Source organism: Nyctibius grandis, chromosome 7 (assembly GCF_013368605.1).
Source record: "Nyctibius grandis isolate bNycGra1 chromosome 7, bNycGra1.pri, whole genome shotgun sequence".
In the NCBI taxonomy this organism is placed as follows: domain Eukaryota; kingdom Metazoa; phylum Chordata; class Aves; order Nyctibiiformes; family Nyctibiidae; genus Nyctibius; species Nyctibius grandis.
Genome location: NC_090664.1, coordinates 56,770,963 through 56,789,610, shown reverse-complemented (window position 1 = coordinate 56,789,610; position 18,648 = coordinate 56,770,963). Strand labels below are relative to the sequence as shown.

Genomic DNA, 18,648 nt, shown 5'->3' with positions numbered 1-18,648 from the left:
AAAGCATGTTCAGTTTTGTATGCACGGAGAGAATTTAGTAAATGCACATTTCCATCTTACAGGGAAGAGCAGAAGCTGTGTCTTGTTATGCTTTGAAAGACAAATCCATTGAGATAACGTATCTGGGTTTTAGATATGTAAGTTTTTTGTTGTTTTGAGAGGTAATTAGTGAAAGCAGCAGCTTTCCTGTGATTTGCAGGGTGGAAGGAATGAAGTAAAAGCCCTATTGAAGACTGTAGGAGTTGTCATTTATTTTTTTAAATTGTTTTTTAACACACGGCTTTATCCCTTTGTTACTGTAACTTGTTAGTAGTTCATATGTAAAGCAGAGATGAGAGTTTCTCAGTTATTTTGAAATTCTGTTTAACGAGGTGGAATGACAGACTCTAGTGTTTTGGAAGTGCTGAGTGAGGAGGCTGTGTCCAGGGTGCATGAAGTACCTCCTCTTCTGATCTTCAGTCACATTGTCCTCCACAACTCACATTAGCAGAGATTAATGGCTCTGACAATACAAGATAAATCCATTAGTTACAGACCCTATTTTTAATCTATGCAAATGTATTTTATACCCTAGCCAAGGAGCATGATTTCTCTCTGTGTGTTGCTTCCTAGTAGACTAAACAAGACCAGGGCCTAGGCATTGGCATGTGATTGGCGATACTGCTAAATTGTTGCTAAAATCTTGGCCTTGGTCAGCTACTGCTTTCCTAAATGATACTTTGTGTGGTTCAGGAGTCACTTGTAGCAGGGAAGTTGGATACCACCCTCCTCCTCTTCTGCAGGGTCCTAAGAGCTTACCTGTATCACACGAATGCTGTGGTGCCATTAGTCTCTGGGCCAGGAAGTTGTTCTTATCTCTTATTTAATGCTGTAGATATTGACAGTGTGTTTGTGTGGAACGTTACAGAACACGTGTGTAGCCTCTATAGTACCTCTACTTCTGTTATTAAATAGGGATTTGTTTGGATGTGTAAGACAAGTTTATTGCAAGTGATAAGCCCTCAGTGTAAACTTTTTTTATTCAAAAAATTCACCGTAGGGTTGTTCTGTCCCGTCCTGCTCATTGTAGAGAGAGAAAAATTAAATTAGCATTTCATCCTTTAAAAAGGATGGGGCATGATAGAGTGAAATGATCAATACTGAAGTTTTGTTCTTTTAGTTTATTTAGCTATAAATAACTTTTAAAAAGCTCTAGCTATAAAAAACTTTTAAAGTGGCTCCAGACAGACTGAATGCACCAGGCTGTATTCAGACAGTGTAAATTTCCCTTAAACCCCTCATTTCTATTGGCTTGTTCAGGGCTTCAGAGGTATTTCTCCAATAGTAAGCACCAGTCTCACAGAGTTGGCAATATGGCATCACTGTAGAACCATTTGTTCCTTTCGTGTTGTGTTTTTTAGCCTTTTCAGGAATTTAGTAAGTACATGGTTGAATAACTTTCTGCAGTTATTCAATAAGGATTTAGCAAATTATTTCATTTGTTGGATTCAAGGCTAGTTTGACCATCCTGAAAACTTCTGGCTCTCCATCCTCAGCAGCCAGGTACCCAGAGTTCAGCATGTTTAGGGTTTTAGAGTAAGCTAACTACACTTTTTTTTCTGCAGTATGTTCAGAACTCTTCCTGCTGCCAGGTTGCACACACAGGACATCTTCCCACAGCAGCTCTGCAAATTCCTGTTCATTAACCTCCTAGCACTGCACCCTTCTGTGTCTCTGTAGTGAGAGACTTGGAAAGACGGACACACCTGCTTGGCAGAAGGGGTTTGCTGGGGGAGTGACATGCAGAGCAACACCTTTTTTTAACCTGTTGCTTTTGTTGAACGTTTATGACTAAGACATCCAAGTGAAGCTGGGGAGTGTCAAACAACCTCCAGGCTGTCTCACGGCCTCAGAAGTGATCCCAGTTATGTGTGAATATATTGGAACTTCCAGTCACTTAATCTGCAAATTCTCTCCATTCTCCCAGGCATTGCTGTCCATATATTAATAGGCAGCATGGTGGCAACTTAATGCAGTCTTTGGGGGCTGAAGATGAAATATATTAATATTTGTAAGGAAGTGATACCTTTTTATTGTTTTTCCCCAAAAAAAGTGTATTTTTCTAGTTGGCCTACTGACTTTTTTTTTTTTCCAAGAAAGCAAAACATTTAGAAATTGTTTCAGGAAGATGGGTTGAATTACTCAAACTGAAGGCAGCATCTTCAATGAAATATGTCTTGAAATAGGAAACCCCCTCAATAGATTCTTTTAAGCTGATGTAGTGGTGTTTTTCTTTGTGCTTGTAAGAACCTCAGTTCACTGAGAAATGCTTCTAGAATTGGATGTGAACAGATGCTGCTAAATATTCTCCTTAGGACAACTTTGTTAGTTACTGGCCTCCTCAGGAAGGTGTAAAGCACAGAGCTGGATGCCACAGTCAGCTCCAGCCTTCATCCGATCCCACGGCCTCTTGCAGCTACCGATACATCTGGGATACATTTTGGATATTTTGTTGTTGTAGTTCTTTGGGTTTTTTTTTGTTGTTTTTTAGAGTTTTTTTGGTGGTTGTTTTTTTTTTTTTTGAGTCCCCCAAATCTTATTTTCAGAACCACAAGTACTCCATCTTAACTCAGTGTCCACTTAAGAGAATTAAAGGGCAGCTAGTTCAGTTCTCTATCATAAAAGGGTTTTTTTCAAGAAAGCTTGAGGTTTTACTTCTAGAGTCAAAACTTGCAAAAGTTAATCCGTAGGGACTGAGAGGCTTGGTGGTCAAGTTGGTCGTTAATCATCAGTGTGGCCTTGCAGCAGAGAAGGCCACCCCTATGCTGGGCTGTCTCAGCAAGAGCGTAGCCAGGGCTGTGAGTGCTGTTATGATCCTCTTTCTTCTGCACTTGTAAGACCACAACTGGGTACTGTGTCCAGTTTGGGGCTCCCCAGTACAAGAAGGATACTGGAGTGAGTCCTGTGGAGGGTTCCGAAAGGGTTGTGGGCTGGAGAACAGGATATCCAAGGAGAGGCTGAGAGCACTGGGTCTGATCAGCCTGGAGAAGGGAAAGGGAAGATCTTAGATGTGTGCAGCTACCTTAGGGGAGGTTATAGAGAAGATGCTCCAGACTATTTTCAATACTTTTTTAACCAGTTACATATTAGAAAAATTTGCCCAGGGAGGAAGTGGTGGGATCTCAAAACTCAACTGGGCAAGTCTGAGTGGCCTGATCTAACTGGGTCTGCTCTGAGCAGGGAATTAGGCTGGATGACCCTAGAGATCCCTTCCAACTCAAAGTAGGTTTCTGATATTCTGCTTAAACCTTTGACAGTCACAGGTTCTGTCATGGCAATTCCTAGTTGAGATATCTCATGATATACAGTTCCCCATGTTACTTAAATCTTCTATTATTTATTCTTTGAATAAATAATTATCTATAATAAGCTTTTCTGGACCAGTAGGTAAAGACAGATTACTTTTCTTACCCACATTTTGCTCTGTGAAGTTTACACTCTCTCCCTCCCTGCTTACCATGAGCTCTTTGCTGGAATATTTTGTGTTTTCAGGGATACAGCAGGGATAATTGCTCTTCCCTTTGTTTTCTCAGAAGAGGTGTGTATGCCTGTGACATGTGCATTTCTAATCATGTAGGCTAGAAGATTCTGAGCTTGTGAACGTGACACACAAACACCTACAATGTGAAATCTGTAGAGAATTCCTGTTATTGTGTAGTAAGTAATTTTTATTATTTACTTATTTTTAGAAGATGCATACATTTGTCAGATTTGGACTGCTTTAAGGCAGGGGAGCTATGAGCTTTTGTCATAGCTACGTTTCATTTTCCTGAAAAATTATTTAGCTCAAGATCTGAAAGGAAGAGTTTGCTTTGTTGCCTTTGCTGCTCATTTATGTAAACATCTAATGTTACGAATGTTTCCTTCTCTTTTCAACATAGGTAAATAGCAAGAAGCAAAAAAATGGACACTCAATTATTTTCCCCATTATTAGGAGCAATTACTAGTACGCCACCTCCGCTGGAGTCTTCCTGTCTGTATAGTGACTGGTCAGCATGTGGAGAGGATATTAGCTCAAAAACTTCTTTTCAAGACTGCACAAAGAAACGGTATGAGCATTCTTGGTATAATCTTATGGTGGTGTTCTGGAACACTGAAATTATGGAGCAGAACAAATGGGATTCTGGATCTTCTTAGGAAGAGTTTATGGGATAACTAGAAACTCACTAAATTTTCTTTGCTGTATAAAGTTATTATAGAGGTTGTGAAAAAGGTGGAGGGGGTCTGTGTGTGTATAGATTTGTGTTTACATGTAAAAACATTTTAAAATTTGGAAAGAATACTACATTTAGGGAATGAAATGGGAAACTGCCATATGTAATTGAAAACTCCTTAAGGGAAAAAAACACTCTCCTTCTGTACCTCCTGTCCCTCACTGCCGTAGCTCATAATGATCCTGCTTGATAATGTAGAGTATTTCCTGGAACATGAACAATGCAGAGAGTGTTAGACACAGGTCAAGTGTAAGTGCTACACCTCTGCAAGCATAGATACGTGTACAGCTACTCTTGAAAATACCCCAGCCCACTGTCTTATTGTGCCCTTAATATAATGCACTCAAGTTCAATTTTATATTGGAAAAAAAAAATTTTGTAGTTTTGGATGTTGAATGAATGCAAAGGGTCTTTGTTACTTGAATCACAAAGCATTTTTGTTCCCCTGGAGAAATCCGCTCTGTCCAAGTCTTGACTATTGCAGGCACTTCTGATCGTCCAGTCTTAATTATGCAGTAAAATTATTAAAGGTACAGAGAAGGGCAATGAGGCTGGACAGGGGTTTAAAAGCTTGCATGTTGGTGGAGAGTAAATAAAATTACTTTTTGGTTTTGGTAAGTCAGCTCTGCAGAGGAATGATTTCTATAAAATCATGAATGATACAAGGATTGTGAGGAACAGGGAATGATCATTTCACAGTCTAGAAACTAGGGAGTACGCACTGAAATAATTAGTTCTGTCCTTCATATTGGTAATTTTAGAGCTTGTGTACAGCAGTTGAAATTGTAATGTTTCTATTCCAGCCTTAGAAATGTGTAAACAATTATTTCATATTAGGCTTCCTACTCTCTTCTTTCTCTCTTAATGCCAAGTGCTGGCAATATAATGTTGCCTTTTTTGGGGGGGTTGGTTGGCACAGACTGGCACCACAGCTTTTGACACCTGTGGTGATGCCGTTAGCATTTCTAATATTAATCTCATTGCATTTTTTTATCATTTGCCTAATGAGAAAGAGTAAGTTTGAGGTGGGGAGAAAGGGTAGTCCACTGGTTCACAAGATGCTGAAAGGTAACAGTTAAGGAAGGTGCATGCATTGTAAAGAAGCTAAATCCTTTTTTTTGCTTGTCTTCCCTGGGAAGTGTCAGAGAGATGTTTGTGCATTTTAGTGGGGTTTTCTTGAGGTTTTTTTGGGTAAAAGATCATATAGCTTTAGTATTATCTGTAAGTGCTAAGTTTAAGCTCTGAGTGGCAATCTGCTACTTAAAATATACAACCTCTTCTTAACAGCAGCCTCTAGATCATTGCAAGGTGGCAAATGAAAGGTAGCTTTTTTTTAGGGAAAAAAAAGTGATTCAAAGAATTAAACAACAAAATGGTACTTTTCTGTTAATGCTGATCCATGTGTACACCCATTCTGAGACTGCAGATATGTGCTAGTCCTTAAGGTTAAAAAACAGTTTGTTTTTTTTCTTTCCAGTAATGTTTTAGGGTACTTGGTGCCTGACTGTATTAGGTGGAGTACACCTGTGTCATTTTAGTTCCTCTAAGCTGCTCACTGAGAGCAACTAATCCATCACTGAAGATTTCTTTGCAGTGTGGCTTTGCTCATGCTTTTGTCCTTTTAATTCTCAATTTTCTGGCCATTGAAATTATTCCACAATGAATTCCAGGAGCCCCAGTGCATCAAATGTATACATAGGCCTTTTGTTAGACCTGTATTCTGGTGTCTCAAACTTGTCTTGAGGAACATCCATTTGAAAACCCATTCTTGTTCAGCAGTGGGTTGGATGAAGTTATTGGTACCTTTGAAGAATTCAGGCATATTCTCAGATGTGGTGTCCCCTCAAAGGAAGGCAATAGTTCTGTCTAATTTCTGTCCTCAAAGGCTGTGGCCGCGTCCCCAGCTCCAGTTCTAGAGTTAATCACAACAGCCAGAAGAGCACACAGATGTGGCAAAGGTACCATTTCCATTTGCCTGTAGCTCTTTCATCTTCTGCAACCCTCCTCCTCCCACCAGTACCTTGAAGTTCTGCCGAGGAGCTGTAGGTCTTGGTACTTTTGTCCTGTTTCTTGTTCATTCTCTGTCTGCAGGGGCAGACTCACTGCCACCAACTTGATGTCAGGCTGGACATTCATGTTCTGTTTGGTGTAGTTCCATGTGGTTTGGTATGGTTTTGCCTTTTTTGTGTGCTGGTTATTTTCATGGATTCTTTTTGTGTTGGTCTGTCTTATAGCACTGGGAGGTAAAAATTTGATTCTTTGATGGTGTAGAATCAAGGGATTTTACAGCAAGTATTTTCTGGTACCAAACCAGGAAGGATAATAGCTGCCTACCTGAAAGGAGGTTGTAGGGAAGTGGGAGTCGGCCTCTTCTCCCAGGCAACTAGCGATAGGACAAGAGGACACAGCCTCAAGCTTCGCCAGGGGAGGTTCAGGTTGGACATTAGGAAGCATTTCTTCTCAGCAAGGGTCATTAACCATTGGAAGGGGCTGCCCAGGGAGGTGGTGGAGTCACCATCTCTGGAGGTGTTTAAGACAAGACTGGACATGGCACTTAGTGCCCTGGTCTAGTTGCCATGGTGGTGTCAGGGCAATGGTTGGACTCGATGATCCCAGAGGGCTCTTCCAACCTCATTGATTCTGTGACTTGAGAAAACAGAATGTGTGTTTTACTGGGATTTTTATTTTTAACTTTGGTTGTCCTCTGTCGATAGCAGGTACTTTATTTGGAGGCCAGTAGAAAAGAATGTAGTTGACTTCTTTACCATGTGTGTCAGTGTGTTTCATGGGAAGTGTCTTCCTTTCATGATGGATCAGGATTTTATGATACAAGATGCTTCCTTGTATCACATTACCAAGGATTTTCAAATTGCTGGTAGTGAACAGTACTGGCTTGAGACACAAGGAGCGAGGGGTTCTAGTCCCTCGTTTGAACAAGTGACTGCGTTAAGAAATAGAATTTGTCAAGGATTCAGGTTATCCTGCCTCAAATTGCATTGTAGTGATTCTGGTGTATGTACCAGCAGGAACAGCTGAACATTTCATCTCACTTCCATCTAGTCTGTAAAATTTGTTTGGGCAGTTTTAGACTCGCTGCTGTCCTGTGCTTGTTCTTTCCTAGGATTTTTTATTCTTTTGTAGTCCACCCAGCTTCCTGCTGTCCTGTCAGCAGTTTTAAAATGGCCAGTAATTTTACTTTTAATTTCCATGCCACATTGTAAATTGATGTCTCCCTTGCTGAAAATCAGAGGTGCTGAACTGAAGAGGTCTGGTTATCAAATACCAGTTACAGTCCTACATAGAATCACAGAATCAATCAGGTTGGAAGAGCCCTCTGGGATCATCGAGTCCAACCATTGCCCTGACACCACCATGTCAACTAGACCAGGGCACTAAGTGCCATGTCCAGGCTTTTCTTAAACCCCTCCAGAGATGGTGACTCCACCACCTCCCTGGGCAGCCCCTTCCAATGTCTAATGACCCTTGCTGAAAAGAAATTCTTCCTAATGTCCAACCTGACCCTCCCCTGGCAAAGCTGAAGGTTATATCCTAAACAAAATCACGTAGACCAGATTCCTTACAGAGGAAACTGAATGGTCATGAATAAATAATAAAGGTACTTAGAAGTCAAAATATGGTGAGGTTGTAAAAGCTGGTAATGCCTCAATGGCTAATTTTCACTGTGGCAAGAGATTAACAAGGTGACAGTTTAGCCAATGTTTTACAGTCTTTGTTAATCTGCAAAATCAGCACGAGCTGTTACGTGGCAGCATTAGGAGATGATGTAGTTGTTTGGATAAGCTGACAGCAGGGAAGACTGAGAGATCTTCAGGGGCACTGAGACGAATCAGCTGAATGAGAATAGGATGATGATTGAAATTTATTGAAGCAGATCAGTGTTATGTTTTAATTAACCTCTGAGTAAGAGTTAGGTGTCATTACAGACAGCTCTAAAGATCTCATTTTGCACCTGAAGTAAAAGATAAAAGTTGGGCTGGTGTAAGAGTAGTGATGATTGAACACCTTTGGTATTTATCAGTAATAGTTAATAAAGTTTTGACCAACTCCCTTCTAAAAGGGGATTAAAAAGTGGTTCAGCTTAATTGTTTTTTGAGATTAAAATAATAATTCTTGATTATGGAGGCAGGTAAATTAGAATCCACAAGATTTTGAGAAGATTGATCATATTTACTCTTTAAAGGAAACAGTCAAGATTTGAAGAAATGTCTATAAAATAGTGATGTTGACTGAAAAGAGAGGAAAGTCTTTTGCTGCTCCTGTCTTTTCACATGACAGCTTGAGAAATCTCTGGTGAAGCAAGAACTTAGGAAAATTGTTCTATTATTTCACTTAAACTATAAGAATTCATGAATGCAGGAAGAGATTTCTATATGTGGATGCTGAGAATACATTAAATTCAGAACGCCTAACAGATGCTGCTAAAATAAAGGTTTAATGCTTTATTTTTCCTTTTGCCTGTTTCGTGTAGGAGAAAAAGTCTTTTATTTAGGCTTTTATTTTTTTTTTTTCAGGGCACCAATAAATCTTTCTTATTCTGGCAATGGCCCTGATATGTTTGGGCTAGTGTCAAGCATTTTAGATGAGCCAAGCAAGCCAGAACCAGTTACAGATTGGTAAGCTTGTTCTGAAAGTTCATATATGTTGTGTATGGTTTTTTATTTCCTTTTGTCACACAGACATGATACACATTTTAAATTATTGCACACACTTGACTAACAAAGGTCTTATAAATCTACTTGGAATGTAGAAGTGTTTTTCTCTACTTCAATTCTAAGTTTACTTCAATTGCCAGTAAAAAAAACAACTGCTAGAAATGCAGATTTTCTAAAGTCTTCCATCAGCCTACAGCATTTGAGGGGAAAAAATAAAAATCTCATTTTAACCAGTAGGGAGTTGACCAAATACAGTTGAATCTAAAATATTTAATAAATCCAAATAAACTCTGCAGTTCTGAATATACATATTAAAAACATTAGAGATCAGCGTGGGTAGTCAGATTTCACAAAGCATTTACTCAACTGCAGCAGGAATACTTTTTCCCTCACCTTATATTTTGGAGGAGGCCTGTGTATGTTTAGCCAAGAATGTAAGAGGGGAAATGCTGGGGGGGGGTATAACTGTGAGATGTGAACTGTTTTAATGTAAGAAATGTTTTAAATCATTACAGGAGGTTTGTTTAACTTCGTTACAGGAATTCTCTTTCAAGATTGTTTCCACCTATGTGGGCACCTGATCTTGGAAGCAATGGTGAATTCTCAGGGCTCTCATCTAAGCATTCTGTTGAAAGGAAGGAGTTTTCAAACCTGATGGGCACACAGAACTACTATCAGGAACACCTGCAAAAGCCTCACGATGTGGAGATGTTGCAGAGAGGTTTGGAAGATCTTCATTTCATAGAGTCTTGGCTTTCTCCATCTGGCCCTTGTACTCAACCTGATAATATTCTGAAGAACAGTTACCCTGAAAATTCCTCTTTGCAAAATAATAATACAATTCACCAAGATGGGTTTTCATTTCAAAATGGAGACTGTAATCAACGTTTGTGCAGTTATGACCACATGAGATTAAATGGAGACTATGAAAAAATCAGTTCCAGTTTTAGCACTTTTTCTTCTCAGAACAGGATGAAAGAAGGCACTAGCATTCAGAAAGAGTACTGGAAAACCAAAAGAGCAAGAGGCAAAGTTATGAAAAATGATGCTCAAGAACAAACTAAGTATTCCCCTGATCTTTCCAATCAGCCTGTTGATGACTCTTGGGATAAAATGTGCCAGGACAACCACTTGTTTTCTAAGAGATATGAAAATTTCACAGCTGCTCATAAATTGCAGTCATCTCTTCATCCATCACTATATTTTTTCAATCAACCCCCTAGAGAAAATAACTTTTCTGGAGGGACAAACAGAAAATCACAGGAAAGCCATGTGCAAAATGGTCATCATAGCTTTACTTTGGGGGATGCTTTTAATAATAATGAATGTAAGATCCATATTAGCCCTAAAGAATGCTCTCATAAAGCTTCTGAATATGATTTATCTGTAAAAAATGGTATGCAAAATGGGAGTTATTCGTTGTATCATGGACGTACGTGGCTGGATGGGAAAATTGCAAGTCCAACTGCATTGGATATCAAGTATGGAAAGCAAGTGGTAACAAGTCCACAGTCGTCTTCAGGGGTTTCAACCGTGTCCAGTGGTTCTCCCACCCATCAGTCTGTAACACAGTCATCTTACTACTCACAGATCTCACCTGTCTTCCCTTCACGGAAAGATGGAAGGTTACAAATATCAAATGGTGTTTCTAATAATTTGGCAGTTTCTAATTTCATCTCGGAAAATCAGAAGCAAATGAAACCCATTGGACGATCACAGCACGATTCACTGACTAATAAGGAGGGGCAATACCGCAAACTCCCCGTTAATTTTTCATCTGACTGGGTAACGCAGCGGAATGCTGTGAGTGAAGACCCTGAAAAATACCACAGATTTCCAAAAAAGCAGACCCAAGAAAATAGTAATAAAGATGATAGAAGAGGCAGAAGCAATTGGATTCCTCCTTTTGGGTATACAACCCCAAACCATCAGCAGTTCAATATGTTCTCAAAAAAGCACGAACAGAATGCTGGTAGCATGTCAGATTTCATCAATCCTTCTTTTCTTCCTTCTTTCCCATTCATGTCTGATTTTAAGCAAAATCCCAGCTTTCCTCCATTTAATCACCATCTGTTTTCATCAGCAAATAATTTCAGTTTTCCTCTGTCACCATTTCCATTCTCAGAACTTGTTGATCTTTTTCATTATGATGATTTTAACCACTTGAATCCCTTCATCAATGATCTGTTTTATGGGGAAATAGCTGCACCATACTTGGCCTTTCCAACACCATTTAGCAAGTACAGACCTCCACGAAGTCGCAGTGGACCTGCTAATGAGCTTCACATCCGACTGGAGGAGTGTTATGAGCAGTGGAGAGCTTTGGAGAAAGAGAGAAAGAAGGTAAAATGGAGCTGATAATAATTTTCTTATCCCATACTCCTTCTCTCCAACTAAATCTTTAACTCAAGTATTATAAGCCCAGGCTTGCCTTTTCCCTGCACAGTCAGTTAAGGAGAGAAGCTTGTGGTGTTTTTTGGTTTTGTTGGTTTTCTTACTGTCAGTGATATAGTCATGTCTTTCCTGTATGCTTTTTATTTCTTGTTTTACTAAGCCAAAGATACAGTAAAAAAGAAAAGCAAGCAAACAATCCTGGGCACACAACTGTGGAGAAAACGTACGGTGTTTTGAGTGGATGTGACTTCTCCCAAAGGAAGGTTCACAGAATCACAGAATCAATCAGGTTGGAAGAGCCCTCTGGGATCATCGAGTCCAACCATTGCCCTGACACCACCATGTCAACTAGACCATGGAACTAAGTGCCATGTCCAGGCTTTTCTTAAACACCTCCAGAGATGGTGACTCCACCACCTCCCTGGGCAGCCCCTTCCAATGTCTAATAACCCTTTCTGAAAAGAAATTCTTCCTAATGTCCAACCTGAACCTCCCCTGGCAAAGCTTGAGGCTGTGTCCTCTTGTCCTATCACTAGTTGCCCGGGAGAAGAGGCCGACTCCCACTCCACTACAACCTCCCTTCAGGTAGTTGTAGACGGCAATAAGGTCACCTCTGAGCCTCCTCTTCTCCAGGCTAAACAACCCCAGCTCCCTCAGCCGTTCCTTGGAGGTCAGACCCTCCAGACCCTTCACCAGCTTGGTTGCCCTCCTCTGGACTCACTCCAACACCTCAACATCTTGAAGTGCCAGGGCCCAGAACTGGACACAGGTTTCAAGGTGCAGCCTCACCAGTGCCGATTACAGAGGGACGATCACTTCCCCAGACCGCCTGGTGACACTGTTCTTAATAGAAGCCAGGATGCCATTGGCCTTCTTGGCCACCTGGGCACACTGCTGGCTCATGTTCAATTTATACTCTTCTTGTTAGAGTCACTTTACTGCCTCACACTTGCTAACAATTGTTGTCTGGGAGGTATCACACTACTAACAAATGTGTTACACTTGGGAATGAAAGCTCTATGCTCAAAAGGAACAGTAAAGTACTTTCCCAAGAGGAGTCCAATCTCTGAACTCCATGCCAGGTCTTGGAAACTAGGTTGTTGATAATCCATGGTGCTAATTACACACTGTCAGAGTGCCTGTCTGCTGCTTCTGTGCTGGAGAAGACTCTTGGTCATTGGAGAAACAGACGGGTATCTGACCAAACTGGATCTCTGGGGAGCACCTTTTTCTTTCCAGTATCAACTGTGAGACCTTGCTAATAGCAGTTTGGAGGTCTAAATAGAACTGCCTGTCTTGTTTGCTCACTGATGCCTTTAAGCAAGACTTCTTTCTGCCCGTCCAGTCCTCTACCAGGAATTCTCTGCAAGTGAGAGAGGACGATGATTCTTGTTCCAGTGTCTGAGACAACAGTGTTTTCAGAAACTTTTCTGCTTTTTGTTGTGGCAAAAGTGGCTTTTCCAAGCCTGCTTATGCAGGATTGGGTCAATTAAGTCATTTGGGAAGATCGAATCATAGTCTTTATCTCATAATAAATGTTTTTGTGTGTTCTTCATTAAAGAATTGTTTATCCTCATTTCATGATGTTAATAATCTAAGGGATTGAATTGCTGAACTTGATCTGGTCCATTCTAGGTGATCCAGTTTTATCCTAGTGATCTAGTCAAGCTTTCTCAGTCCTTGATTTTTGTAGTTACAAACTACACCTGCAGATAGCTTTATTTATGAGTATAAACTGTTCTCAGTCCCACAAGCCAGCTGCCATCGCGTGGCTCACGTTCCTACAACCAAACTACTTATTCCTCAGAAGGGGGTGACTGCATCCCAACTGCCTGGACTGCGTTAATCCCTGTTTGTAGGTGCAGCTTGGGAGAATGCTGGTTGAGAGGCATTAAAACTCTCAGAAGCTGTTGTTACAGTCCTGACAGCCTGAACCATCCCAGGACAGTGCCAAGGCCTCTGCTTCATGTTGTTTAGCTTACCAATGTATGTATCGCTCATCTCTATGTATGTAGAAAGGGAGTTTATTTTGATATTCTCACCCTTTTGATATTCTTGCCCTACATAAATCCCTTAAGAGTATAGACAGAAACTCCCTCCAGTGGGGCTTGTGTTTAATTCCAGCTTGTCTCCTCAGTCAGCCCTTTCAGCTCTCAGAGGTCTGTTCATTGCAGCTGCTTTGGCATTCACAGTGCCAGTGAGCTTACCTGTTTCTTTTTATAAATCTCACTTTTCCAGGGACCTCTCATTTAAAAAATTTCTACGAATTGTCTGTTTGAAATTGCCTGCAATATTAAATGTGTGTATGGATTAGTACTGCAAATTACTTAATTAGTTGTAATTCTTAAATATCCATTATCATATGAATTTATGACCCTTTCTCCATCCTTTTTTTTCTGAATGTCTTTCAGGCTTCTGAGATGAACGCAAGTGGAGTTAGTCAGCTCTTGTAATTCATGTTAGATGAGGGCAGAGACTAAATAATATGGATGTGTCAGTAAGGCAAAAAGAACAGAACTTCAGCACCTATTTTCCGTACAAATGTGGACTTAACCTTGCCTTGAAGTGCAATGTGGTACCTAATCTTTCTCTAAGTCCATTGTACACTGAAGAAGGAACGAGGTAGCAGATCAGCTGCTAGTTGTGTCTTTTTTTACTCCAAGTGTAAGGAGTTCCTATACAAAAATAGGTTTGTCACTGCCTGCGTTGTATGGTGGTTTGGCCAGTTCCTTTCTCGATGGGGAGTTTGGCAGCTGTGTTGATGACTTTTTCAGAGTTGATACCAGCTTATGTTAAATCTGGCTTAATCCTGATTCACTTCGGGTACAACTTACGCTGCTGTGATTACCTGTGTCTTTTGTTAATAATCTTAATATGTTACATTTGAGAGACGCAGTGAGAGGCATAGAGTTTAAATTCCTGGGATACTGTATAAGAATTTCTTGCCTAGGCCTCTGTCCAAGATTGGTTAAAATAAAGTTGTACAGCCTTGGTTTGAAAAGCTGCCCCTGAGCTGAAGTAGAGTTGAATTAGAGAAGTATTGTTATTCTTCCAGCGGCTGGTTGTACATCTAGACAGATGTTTGGGAATGTTTTTCTGTAAATGCAGTCAGAAGCGCCCTTCTAATGTGTTTGAAAATTCTAAACAGCCCCAAAAATATGGTTTGTAATATTGTACTAACTTCAAACATTTACAATTGCTATTTATTTCCCCCAGACTGAGGCTGACCTTGCAAGAAGCTTTCCAGGCAAGCGCATATCTAGCTCAAATAGCACTTCTGTGTCCCGACTTCCTGCTAACCCATCACGAGTTGATCGTTTGATTGTCGACCAGTTACGAGAACAAGCCAGGGTAAGCCTTCTTGAGCCATAACTCCTGCATTTCCTTTTTAATTTTATGTTTGTATGTTAAATGGAAACTTATACTTGGTGATTTTGCTGTTTTCAATGTATCTGGCAGGTGCTCACATTAATAGGAAGAATGGAAAGGCTTCGTGGTACCCCTGTACACAGTAACATATCCACTGCGTTGGAGCACCACATGGAGGCCATTCACCTAACGCAGGCGAGGCGTAAGGATGAGATTATTAATGCTGCTAATCCACAGAGGCAAGGAGCACCACGTTACAATAACGAGAAAGGTAACTGCTTTCCATTCCTGTAGTTTTGAAAGCTTTTTTCAAAGATTTCGTTGTGAAAATACGCAATTTGAAAGATGCAAATTTTAAATATGCAGCAATTATTGTAACTTCAGCAAAAAAAGTTTGTAACTCTAAACCTGTCAATTTTTAAGACTTTAAATTATTTTTAAATTATTTTATTTTTTAAATTTTTTTTTTTTAATTATTTTAGCTTTGCCAGGGGAGGTTCAGGTTGGACATTAGGAAGCATTTCTTCTCAGCAAGGGTTATTAGACATTGGAATGGGCTGCCCAGGGAGGTGGTGGAGTCACCATCTCTGGAGGTGTTTAAGAAAAGACTGGCCATGGCACTTAGTGCCATGGTCTAGTTGACATGGTGATGTCAGGGCAATGGTTGGACTCGATGATCCCAGAGGTCTCTTCCAACCTCATTGATTCTGTGATTCTGTGACATTTTTTCTTTTCTGTTTTTTTTGTTAATAGTTTAAACACTTTGAAACATTCTCCTCTTGACTAAAAGAGAACTGTAAAAACTCTTCAGGGATATTATATAACCATAAGTAGTTGTCCTAAAAGTAAAAATGTACTTGTTTTTAAACAAGTTGAATTTCTTTTTTTGGTGGTATTGCTAGTCTTTTCTCTTCAGCTTATAAAGTACAAAAAAGTGTTGAGGGTGTGTTAATTGATGGTGTCTATCTACGTTATCTAAATCACAAAAACACCAGAAATTACATTTTATGATCTGTTGAAGTAAAGCCAGCATAATCTGTAGCGGTAGTATGTACTTCTGTAGAAGTAGTGCAAAACTAGGACAACATTCCCTTCTAATAGCATAGTGTAAGTGAAAACTTACTATTCAGTGTAACGATCATACAGCTGATACATATGGGAATTTGGGGTTTGGAGGCAAAGATCATATTATTTTTCTTCAGAAAATACTTGTGTCTCAGAAAATGATTTCCAAAGCGGAATGCACTTCCCCTGCCTCACCCCCATCTCTGTCCTATATTGTCTTATTTCCTGCCGTGAAGCTGACGGTGTGGTTCCTTTGGCTTCCAGCAATGTGTAGGGGTAGTTCTTCCTTGTAAGAAGGGAAAGATAAACTGTAAAGAGAGTCAAAATACTTTGCTTTCACAAGTTAGGTGTCAAGCACCTTCTTAATGATGTCATATCCTTAAATGTAATAGTTCTATAAGCAAACCAGCTACTAAAATTACTCCTAAAATTGTGTAATGCAACATTAGCCCCAGGCATAAGCCTGGTAGTCATCATCTTACCAACAGGGAAAAAAAAAAATCCCAATGCCAATGGCATCCTGGCCTCTCTTAGGAATAGTGTCACCAGCTGGTCTAGGGAAGTGATCGTCCCTCTGTACTTGGCACTGGTGAGGCCGCACCTTGAATCCTGTGTCCAGTTCTGGGCCCCGCACTTCAAGAAAGATGCTGAGGTGTTGGAGCGAGTGCAGAGGAGGGCGACCAAGCTGGTGAAGGGTCTGGAGGGTCTGACCTATGAGGAACGGCTGAGGGAGCTGGGGTTGTTTAGCCTGGAGAAGAGGAGGCTCAGAGGTGACCTTATTGCAGTCTACAACTACCTGAAGGGAGGCTGTAGTGAAGTGGGAGTCGGCCTCTTCTCCCAGGCAACTAGTGATAGGACAAGAGGACACAGCCTCAAGCTTTGCCAGGGGAGGTTCAGGTTGGACATTAGGAAGCATTTCTTCTCAGCAAGGGTCATTAGCCATTGGAAGGGGCTGCCCAGGGAGGTGGTGGAGTCACCATCTGTGGAGGTGTTTAAGAAAAGACTGGACATGGCACTTAGTGCCATGGTGGTGTCAGGGCAATGGTTGGACTTGATGATCCCAGAGGTCTCTTCCAACCTGATTGATTCTGTGATGATCATACCAACGGTCAGCAGTGAGGCTTTTCTCACCGTCAGGCTGGGTGGGTATCGGTGCCACTCAAAGGAAGATAATGGATGAAAAAAGGATTGCATTGAGCTCGCATGGCTGGAGTTGAGTAGGTAGTTTTACTAATCATACTTGTTGGGTACCATTGTAGATAGTCCACTCTGATAACATTAATTAAATGGGCTTAATTATTGTATCGCAGGCGTGATGGTTATACCACTGAATTTTGGACACTCTTATGGCTGCTGGCAGTGTGAGATGTTCTAGCTGTCATTTGCAAGAGAAGAATGGTAACTGGTGGAGTTCAACCAGTGCAGCACCAGGGTACAACACTAGCTGTTTGTTGAGCTCGCTTTGTGTGCCGGTGATGAGCTGAACAAATCCACAGCATTTTTTAATGTATTAATATTACCAGGCTTGTGTACTAGTTTAAGCTGTAACATGTTTTTCTGTTGTAGATGTTCTGGCTCTGGCAGCTGCCATCAGAGAGCTGGCTGCTTCCACCCGCAAGGCTCGTACCGCTTTATGGTGTGCGTTACAGATGACTTTGCCAAAAACTTCAAGTGCTCCAGTAAAACAAGAAGTTGTTGGAAGGGCATTGCAAGAGGTTTGTCCTCCGAACACAAGCACACAAGAAAAAAACAGCGTGGAGCACGAAAACAAAGGAAGCAAAAAAGAAAAACCCGAGGAACCCATCAAGATTCTGCAATAATAGAAAATAATAATAATAATAATAATAACAACAGAAGGGAGGCAGAAGGCTGAGGATGGAGAGGGAAGGGCACAGCGTCCTGCACAGTCCCACAGAAGGTGTTTTTGACAGGTTATCAAAAAGCAAAAGGGTTCATATAACTGCTCAGTGCTGCGATTCTATTACTGTGATTCTGGTGTTGAGAGACACATCTTGTAATAGTGTTACTGCAATTTTAATATTGCTGGTATTGCAATGGTTGCTACAGAAGAATTTTATTATTAAGAGGAGCTAAACACTAGCTGAGCATTTCCTTGTGTGCTTATCCAAAGCTAAGTGAGTCAAGCCATGACCTGAGAAACCAGAGTGTGGTAGAACTTAATTCTCCTTTTTTTTTTGTTAATGATACAATTTAGCATACTTAAAAAAAATCCATTTGAAAGGTATTTCATAACTGTTCAGTTATATCATAACTGGTTTTTTTTTGCACCATTATATAGTTTTTAAGTGCCAAGTGATCACCAAGTAGTTTTCATCTCATCGCTGTACAGAGCAATCCACACTCCTGTATTGTTTTTGTGACAGGTCATTCAGGTTATCGCTATCAGTTTGACAAGAATAATCAGTGTTTAATGTTGGTGGTGTGAGATGCTTCAGCAGTTGTGCTGCCGGTTCAGTTTCTAGCTAAACCAATGTAAGAGCTTTTCTATAGCATAATCCAACTAAAATTTTGCATTAAAAAAAAAAAAAGATTTTGTAGATTCGCAGTAAGCACTTCATTGAAATACACATTAGCAGGTGATATAAAATTGTCACTCAGGATTAGAAATTAGATTTATTGATTCCTCAGTGGGCTAAAAAACAGTAACTATATAACACAATATGCACTTAATTAAAAAATTATTGTTTGTTATTAATGTAAGTTCATGGTACTATAATTTTCAGAAACATTCCATATTTATTTTAATGTGTTTATTGAATGTTTATTTAAAATTCTATTTTAGTAATATAAAGTTGCATATTTTGCCAAATCTTCCGAATAATCAGATTTAACGATTTACTCAGGAAATATGTATATTATTATATAAATACACA

General features: G+C 40.2%; 1 protein-coding gene across 1 annotated transcript in view; it reads left to right on the top strand.

Annotated features, from left to right (window-relative positions):
• Nucleotides 1–17,994, top strand: part of LOC137666050 (meiosis-specific coiled-coil domain-containing protein MEIOC-like) — a 32,337-nt gene extending 14,343 nt beyond the window's left edge. The window contains exons 2-7 of the mRNA XM_068405631.1: nucleotides 3,929–4,088; nucleotides 8,786–8,887; nucleotides 9,466–11,269; nucleotides 14,537–14,671; nucleotides 14,780–14,960; nucleotides 17,321–17,994. Of these exons, the coding sequence (XP_068261732.1) occupies nucleotides 3,929–4,088; nucleotides 8,786–8,887; nucleotides 9,466–11,269; nucleotides 14,537–14,671; nucleotides 14,780–14,960; nucleotides 17,321–17,574 (2,636 nt within the window). The 3' untranslated portion in view covers nucleotides 17,575–17,994. The remainder of the gene's footprint in view (nucleotides 1–3,928; nucleotides 4,089–8,785; nucleotides 8,888–9,465; nucleotides 11,270–14,536; nucleotides 14,672–14,779; nucleotides 14,961–17,320) is intronic.
• Nucleotides 17,995–18,648: the final 654 nt, after the last annotated feature.